The sequence below is a fragment of the Argiope bruennichi genome, chromosome 6 (assembly GCF_947563725.1).
Source record: "Argiope bruennichi chromosome 6, qqArgBrue1.1, whole genome shotgun sequence".
Classification (NCBI taxonomy): Eukaryota; Metazoa; Arthropoda; class Arachnida; order Araneae; family Araneidae; genus Argiope; species Argiope bruennichi.
The window spans coordinates 128,464,378-128,473,899 of NC_079156.1; the positions used below are offsets into that span (position 1 = coordinate 128,464,378).

Below are 9,522 nucleotides of genomic sequence, written 5' to 3' on the forward strand. Positions count from 1 at the left end.
TCGACGCTGTAAAAGTAATATTTATATAGGAAATTATGATGTCAGTATTTCTTTAAAGGAACTGGATTGACCAAATTGTGTAATAAAATCGCAATAGAGTATGACAATTGAATATTTGTTTTCGCTTAAAAAAGGAATCTAATAGCTTGAGTAGCATGATGGGTTTTGTTTGGATTCATAGAAGTGCAATATTTCTATGCATCCAAATACTTCACATTATATCGTTACCTTTATTTTGTGACAGATTTCGTACTTCCGGTCTTGAGTCAGAAGATGAAGAGAGCGCTTGAGATATCACCACATTGCCAAAACTTCTAGTCTATATTAAAGGCAAATCCGTTTGAAATGAAAAGCACTGGTTTATACTAAATAACGTTTTTAAGTAAAATACATTTGCGTACTACCATTAAATGAAAACTTACATGAAATATTTCTTCTATGCAGAAATCCCAGGTTTCGGAGATATTCATTGAAGCTTCTCTGATTTTTTTCTTGTGTTACACTAGCTGTTTGGCTGTTACATTTTAACATACGGATTACATTAAACATACGGATCCGAATGGAATGTTACTTTGTACGTCTTTACAACTCTAATTTTCTCCAAAAATTCTCACTAATATAATGTATAATTTGTTCGTGATAGAACTGATATGCACAAAATATTCGGAATCTTAAAAATACAGATTATTGAGAACTAACTATTCAGGCAAGTAATTTTCACTTTCTCTCAGCCATTTTCAAAGATGACGAATCGTTAGAGAATTGATTCTGAATTGGATATTTAATGTGGTCTAACTTTACATAAGATGCTTACGAATTAAACGCATACATGTGATTGATCAGGTCATGCTTACTGTAACCAGTGACTGATGGCTAATAAAATCGATATAAATGTTATCCTGCAGTTCCTGTAAAAGTCTGAGATATGTCCTAATTACTGCAGTTGGACGCTAATGCCCATGTTCATTGTTTCCCATTTGCACGGTTTATTCTTTGATGATTTTTTTAACTATTTCGAATGAATTTTTGTTAGTTTTAAAGATTCTTTATTTGCCTTTAGTAGAATCACAATAGTGCATTAGAAAAAGATACGCAATCTAGTGAGAGAAATTGTTCCTAATGTTTATAATGTTCAGAAACATAGGCAGAATAAATTATTTCATAGATTTGCTACTATTATTTCTATTTATTGTACAAATGCCTTACTTTCTTCCTTTCTCTTTATAAATGATGAGCTCTTCTAATTAAATAATGGATGATAATCGTATGCAGGAAATAAATAGCGTTAACGGCAAATATTTCGTTAATGTGAGGATCAGCTGAATCAATTATTTATTTAATTTTAAATCGTTAATATTATTGCAGCTGTAATCTTTTAGTATTCAACGGAAAAAAGGTTATCCCATGAAATCATCGACACTTGTAGACTTTGATCCAAAGAGTGAGTCAAGTCTTTCAATGAAATTTTTTTTAAGAAATTTTCTTGTCATCTAATCACCTTCTAAAATAATTTTTTGTTCTTTATAGTAATGTAAGTTAAATTTGGTCTTAGGATTTAAAATAATAACTTGGATGAAGAAATATAGCTGAGTTCAGTACAAAAATTATCGAAATGCTTCCGAGTTTTATTTCTTATAGATTTTTGTAAAAAAAAAGACCTTTCAACTGTGCCATTCTTAATTTCAGCATTCATATTACAATGCTGCGTATTAAAAATGCATCCACCTCAAGTATTTTAATTTAAGAGGAGCTCTTCTTACTTTTTTTTTTACCTTCGATAATAGGGGATGTTTTGAGAGGTAGGAGAATTGTTTAAATTTTCTTCCAGTGCCTTTCACTCTCTTTTTTTATCACTGCTTAAACCATAGATCTCATTCTTTGAGTATGTGCGTGGCCGCATTAGCTTCTATGACCACAGTCTAAATAATCTGTATTTATAAAACGCTAATGTCAAAATTGATACAAGTTTACATTTGAGGAAACAATTATGCAAATCAGTGTAAATATTAAAAAGTTTCAGTTATTAAAAAATATTTTAAAATTTGTCTTTTTAATAATAGGCATTTATTAGTTAAGAAAACTTTTCAGAATTTCGATAGTTTATAAAATTATATATTTATTTATTTTCTTGCAGTGCATTACTTTTCACTTTGAAATTCAAACTGTCCAGGGACTGGATTCCATTAGGATCGCTCATATACACAATGAAAAGAACTGACGAAATACTATTAAAGTAATACGTCCTTAATGTCTGACTTATTTAAAAAATATTTGCTTAGAGGAATCATAAAAATCAAATGGTGTATAAAAGATTTAATTAAAAGTAAACACAATCAATATACCCAATGAAGCAGTTGGTAGCTAAAGGTGGTTAATATGCCCTAAACTAACATTTCGATCGTTTGTGTGAAATAACTCCCTGTATATTGAATGGCTCGCATCTTAACACTTTAAATGGTTGCTCTGTCAGGAATCGAGCGGAAGATTCCGTTTATGCAGCTAGGAGCGAACTATGGTCAGCGACCCTGAGAACGGATTTAAGCCCGTATTTCCAAAATGCTCACAGGAGATAACATGCTTTCCTTAATTGGGCTTCTAAAGATGTACTCTCTGGCAGAAGTATTGATAATCTTATATTTTGATCATGATAAGGAAATTGCTAAGGGTTTATTTTATTTATTTATTTTTGAAATACGGCTGTCTAGATATCATTTTGGATAACTTAAAAATACATTCAATTAGAAGAACAGAATTATGTACTTTGTCTACAAAAAAGTTTCTTTTAAGACTTTTGTAAAATTTGGTCAAAAGTCATTCACAAGAAATTTGACTGTCTCCCTACTCGAGGGTGAGCAAAAACAATAAGAAAGAAATATAAAGAACTACATGAATAGAATTTTGTACACTATTTGTGCATTTAATTTGCACATATCTAACATTTTTTTCGAGGCCTTCGCCGTCTGTTATTCTGCGCACATTAATGCATGAATGCATGATGAATCAAAAACATAACGATTTAGATAAATGAAATTTGGCATGTGTTTTTATGAAAAATATAATTAATTTTGTGTGAAATTTTGCTAAATGTAATTTCTAGGCTATTTAGACGACTTCACAAGAAATCTGGGTAGCGTTTGGGAAATGCAGGTCAAAGAAAAGAAGTCCAAAAAGGCATTTTTGATTGGATTCACTATGGGACGAATCTAAACACAAAAATTCTGCCTGTCAGCTGGAGATATTTCACCCATATTATTGAATAATATTTGGATAATATTCAATAAATATTGAAATATAATTAAATTGCAAATGAGCCCTTATTAATGTGTTTAATTTGACTTTTAATTTAAATTGAATGCTCAGTAACAGAAACAGTGGATATTTATCTGGATATATATCTAATATTCAACGATATTGGCATCAAACGCTGTCAAAGAAAGTAATGGAATACAAACGAATTCAAGTGTTAGGCCTTGTTATTATTTCATTATTGAAAATTTTATGATATCATTTTACTTGATATATTACTGATTTTTTTTGAAAAAATATTTTCGGCTATAAAAATTTAGGATTCATATTTATATAAAAAATGTTATATTTATATAAATCATATTTATGTTAAAATTATATTTATTTTTTATACATTGTTAAGATTTCAACAAGACTAATAATGTATAAATTGTTAGGTTTTTAACAAACCTAACAATGTATAAAAAATATAATAGTTATTCATTTATTTATGTATTGTTAGCTTTCTAACAAACAGACCTCTTGCAATGCAGTTTGAGTTAGAAAAGAGCTGCACGATCGCCCAAACGAATATATGCTACTATAATAGGTACTATATCACCGAGTTATTTATAATTGAAATATTTTCATTTATCCACTTGAGAAAAATAATGTGTGTGGCTAAGGTGACTTAGTAGATTAAAGTATCTAATCTGGAATTGGAGGTTATCGCGATTGAAATACCGTTCTATGATATAATCTCTTTGTACGTGGTGGGGGCACATTGCGCGATCATTCTGCCATCCGTTGCCAAACTCCTCATTTTGAAGTGGTGGAATTAATAGGCGGAGTGTTGTGGCTGTAAAAATGTGATCGAACTTCAAAATGACGAAATATGACATCAAACAGTCCTCAAACAGTCATGAGCGAATTATAGTATAACTGTCCATGGGATAATCCCATGATAATCCAATTATCATAACTATTAAAAGTTTCACTCCGGAAGACGTTAACCTTCTGGTTTAATCTCAGGAAGAGATCAGAAAATAGGTAACATTTTAATAGATATGCAAGTATTCATCTTTGATATTTAGATGCATTTATAAATCCTAGTTAAAAATTTCTATGGCTATTTGCAATTCTAGAATATAAATATTTGATTATTAATGCTTATATTAAATGTCAAAAATTCACTCTCCAAAGAATCGATATTCTACTATGTTACCCTTCCATAAAATGGAAGGCTATTTCAGATAAACGGAAAAAAGCAATTTTTGTAACAGTAAATAAGACATTAAATATAAAATGTGACATCTAATAAATATGCTGTCCCTGGCTTTAATAAATGCAAAAGATACATTAGTTTGATGGAATGCAAGCAGAGTATTAGGCATTGTCTGATTCATCGTGTAAGAATAAAATAGAGAGCGAATAATATTTGAAAAGAAGAAATGTTATCAGAATGAATTATAATTGTTTAAGAAAATAAGGAACAATGTGAAAGTGGGTTAGGGCACCGGAAGGTGTTGTATTGTGACCAGAATATATTTTCCGCCAATGCTTCCTCAGTGTTCATGTCACTCAGATTTATCAGAATGCCGTAAGTCAAAACGAGGTATGAACACGTGTTTACTTTCCTCTTTATTAACTTGAATTTCTCAGCCCTTTGATTGATTGCATTCTTATTTGATTACGCAATTTAGTAGTTTCAGTGGCTATTCTTCCGTTCAGAAGTGTAAAAAAATGGGCTATTTTAATGATGAATTGATTTGAAATTTAATAATATGCCTAAAATGATAAAATACCTAAACATTTCTAACTTAGAAACCTTAGAAAACTGGAGAAATCGAAACTTTACAGAGAAGACCAAATCAACACCTTCTCCCTCATTTCCACTCACTTATGATCTAGTTATTTGAGAAGGAAGACCCTTTACAATAGATTTAACTTGCAACAGGTTTCAACGAGCAGACTATATTTTATTCGAATCAGTTTTCAGAATTGAATGGTAATGTACTCGAATGCAATACTTCGCAACCAGGTTGCTGTATTCACAATTTGAAATTGAAGTTCCGATCAAAAATTCGCTAATCTTTCTTTCAGTGTTTATGGAAACCCGAAGCCTATTTTTCCACATAAATGGTCTGAAGGATGCGTTCTTGCAACATGATTGAATAAATAGTAGAGCTCTTCGTGTGCCGAGTCTATGAAATCTACTATCACGTAAACAAACATCAAAATAGTTTTTAATAATTTCCTAAATAATTTTTTTTACGCATTGACCGAGAGTAGTAGACACATTGACAACGTAAGGGCATATTAACTAGCATTGAAAGCAGTAGTGTTATTGAATATAGGATCAAAGCTTAATTTAAATTCTTGGGGTTTAAAAATGTAAACAAATTTTAATTTTGAATAATAAACAGCAATCATTTTAAATTTAATATTTGTCTATAAGTGGAAGCATAAATAAAAATATAATAACAAAAAAAACATTTTATTTACAATAGAGTCTAGAATTTCTGTAAACACGAGTCCAAAATGAATATGTTTCCATACCAGCTCCATCAAATACTTATAATAAACGTGTTTTACAATCATCAAACAGACTTGAATTCTAATCGCCTCTGTGTTGCAATTTTATAAGAAGGCATCTCATCCTCATTTTCATGATATGATGTTAGTGTAATATATTCTTCTATATTTGATTTGATATTATCAGTTTCCATTGTGTTGTTATTATTTCTTTTCTAATTCGGATCGTTTCGATAGGGTACATAATCAGAATCCCGGCTTAGAAATCGTTGAATAAAAAGCATGTAGACTGGGACAAGTGAAGATACGCTGTCCACAATCGATTTTTTTTATTGTTGTTGTTTGTTTTTTTTTGTTTTCTATGATCACTTTATCACATACATGGTGGCATCACTAGTATGATGATCGAAATTCACACAATGCTTCAAACATTTTTAAGTTAAATTCATAAAGACCAATGAATTCCTTCCCTGGAAAATGATACGAAGATAAGATTGGAGTTGAAATGCCTGGGCATATCAACACAACACAATATTCTTCAAAACAACACATTAGAAGAAAGGACATCAATATTAAAAATGTGCACATTTAAATAATTTTTAGTCCCGAACGATTAGATATCAAACGTGAATTCTATGCACAAAAATTTTTCACAAATTTAAAATATATATATATTTTACATTTGAACCATTCGAAACGAAAATTCAGCTAAATCATAAGATCTTGACCATTATCAAAGTTTAAAAAAAAGGTGAAATGTTAATAAAAACAATTAAATCCATCAGAATTTCACTTCATTAATGAAATAGATTACTGTAAAATAAATTCAAAATTTGTTAAAAACAGAAAGTGCAAATGCAGGTTGGAAACTTGTATTATTGAAATAATTATGCTTTGAATTTTACTATGATGTAATAATTTTTGGCTTAGGAAATTTATTGCAAAAATTTCGTTTGTTTTCAAATTAATTAAACTGCTATCAAGCAATTTAAAACTCGTTCCGAGCTGCCTATTCCCAACATTCGAAAATGTACATTTGCCAACGCTGGGAGCTCTAATATTCTTTTCACATGTCACCACGTTTAGCTTTATTATTAAAAGAGAATTCACAAGTCATTGAAAATGTAATTGACACTCAATTTACTGAAAGTAATCCTTTATTGCAAATTGTAACAAAAAATTTCATTAAAATGGAAGAAAAAAATGCAGAGACATTTGACTATGATGTCTAATATAAAAGTATTTATTAAAATATATACAAAAGTGCAATAAATATATCTCACCGAACATGATTGTTAATGTATAATGGAACTTTGCGAAATTGGTTTTTAACATCAAAAACAGAATTTAAAAATTTTCTATATTTTCCGTTTGTAAAAATACAAAGTCATTTTTTTAATGAAACATCAAGCTGAAAAATGCTTACACCAACTCAAAATCACAATAGTGCGGTCGATTATTACAATTATTAACCGAACCTAAGTATTTTCAGTTAAAATATCGTAACACTTACCATTATTTAAAAACGGTCTTTAGTTAGCTTTAAATATTTGCTCAAATACTCGTGAGAAACAGAATATTAAAAGTGAACAAGATTACATTTGGAAATATTTAATTAATGAAATAAAGCCAAAGTAAGGAAACACGATTGTTTTATTGAAAGGCACATGGAACCTGCATATTTGTTTTGAACTCTCTAGGATTTAAATGACTAGGATTAAAAACTACTAAAAAAGTACAAAATCCCAAACTATAAATACTTAAATAAAAAGAAAATAGATCAGAAAAACATATTTTCATTGTCAGTAATCGATTAAAAATTCATAGAATTGTATATTTAAAATCTAGAAATATGCTTCGTCAAAATAGTAAAATTGCAACACTGACAATTTTTTAACTCAATCAAGAATTTGAAGTACTAGATAAAATAATAATAATAATAATAATAAACATTTCTGTACTTTGCAAAATAATTTCATTCGTGCTTATTCCTGTAATGCTTTTTGCGGTTGCTGCTGTTAATGAACGACATTTCACAAGCTGGACATTTATAAGGCTTTACTCCAGTGTGCGTCCTAAAATGCGTATTAAGATAACCCTTATGAGCAAAACTTTTATTACAGATATCACACATAAAAGGCTTGTCACCTAAGTGTGTTCGATGATGAGTGATGAGATTTGACTTCTGACTGCATTCTTTTCCGCATATATTACATATATACGGCTTTTCGCCAGTGTGGGTCCTGTAATGTCGGTCGAGATGTGATTTCCGAGAGAAGTCTTTCTCACATATGTCGCATTCAAAGAGTTTGTTGCCAGCGTGTATTTGATAATTAGTTTTTAGAGTATCTTGCCTACGGAAGGTCTTAGGAAATTTCTTCTTACGAGAACAGAATCCGGAAAATCCAGCCACAGCATTGTCATCTTCCTTTTTAGAGAATGGTTCTTCAACGCTGATAAACATTTTATCGCTCTCACTATGAGCCTTAGAATTCGTTTCAAGTGAAATATGTTCATCCATTACATTCCCTGACATAAGGATTATGCCATTGTCTAGCTCCGTACTTCCAGGTGGGAGATCAGGCTGCAAAATCAGATTTGTACGTCCAGAAATTTTATTATCATGTGAACGATCTTGTCTGATAACATATTCTAGAGAATCCGTAAAATTATTTTTATCGTTATTCAAAGCTTTCCATTTGCTGTTTTCAAGAAACGCTTTACTTTCTTCATCAGGTGTTTTATGGAAAAGATCTGATACGTGTTGTTTTTGTATGTCAACACTACCTGATCCAGAGACAATCAGGATTTTTTCATCAGTTTCACGATGGTCGTTTTCAGGTCTGTAACTGGATTCAACACTTTCTGAAGAAGTAATGCACGTTGCATTTTCATTAACATCAATCACCTGAGTATTCGAAATGGGATAAAAATATGAATTGTCGGAAGAATTCCTTGGTTGCTGATTACTATAATTTTCTGGAAAAGTGTTACTTCTGTTTTCTTTTGAGGAAAGCTCTTTATCTTTTTCATTATTTTGTAAAGGATGCAAATTCAAGAATTTAGATTTTTTACTTTCGTTTTGTCGGGCATCTCGACTTAAACAGCGAGAAATGTCATTCGAATTTTCCGTAGGTTTGTCTTTTACTTCATGAAAGTTTTCATCCGATTCTACTGGCAGTTGTGGCAAATACTTTGACTCAAATTTATTGTGAATGAAGCAAGGGTGATTCTCACGATGTGTCATTATATTGCCGCAACGTTTGCAATGGTATTGATCCATTATTTTCCTTTAGATAAAGTCCTGTCTGATAAAAAAATTTTAAATAAATTGTTATTGAAGAGAAGAACTCTCTTCACTTCCTGAATTGATTCTTTCTTAAATAACATGCTAGAGCACCTTTTCATAAATTGAAACACTAGAGGATTCTAGTGAAGAATGCGAGACCTGATATTTTAAATCAGTCTTCACTTTATGTAATTATCTGTGATATCTTTTGATTTACCTTACTCTTCAAACCAATTTAATTAGAATAAAAAATATGATTTAGAAAGCCTCGTATTTGAATAGAGTTACGGAAGAAGACATGGGTAAGGGAAGACTTTTTTACCCTGAGGTCTGCTGTTGATTCGAATTTATTACTTTGAGTGTATTTTCATTAAACATTTGAAGAATTGAAAGTTCTAAGAAGTGTAATTATGTGAAAGAAGATATAATAAGATAAGAAGGAAAAAAAAGGATAAAAATTTAGAATCGAAATA

At 30.3% G+C, this 9,522-nt stretch overlaps 1 protein-coding gene across 1 annotated transcript; it reads right to left on the bottom strand.

Moving 5' to 3' along the window:
* Nucleotides 1–7,735: 7,735 nt before the first annotated feature.
* On the bottom strand, nt 7,736–9,007 carry LOC129972060 (zinc finger protein 510-like). Its single transcript, XM_056086041.1, has 2 exons — nt 8,836–9,007; nt 7,736–8,625 (listed from the first exon to the last, which is right to left on the bottom strand). Exons 1-2 carry the CDS (start codon nt 9,005–9,007, stop codon nt 7,736–7,738), a joined length of 1,062 nt encoding a protein of 353 aa, XP_055942016.1.
* Between the last annotated feature and the right edge of the window lie 515 nt (nt 9,008–9,522).

Excerpts from the sequence above, each read along its gene's own strand:
- LOC129972060 (XM_056086041.1), bottom strand. The coding sequence starts at position 9,007 with ATGACACATCGTGAGAATCACCCTTGCTTCATTCACAATAAATTTGAG. Across the intron at positions 8,626-8,835 it reads AGATGCCCGACAAAACGAAA|AAAGTGTTGAATCCAGTTAC; the intron begins GTAAAAAATCTA and ends TTACTTCTTCAG.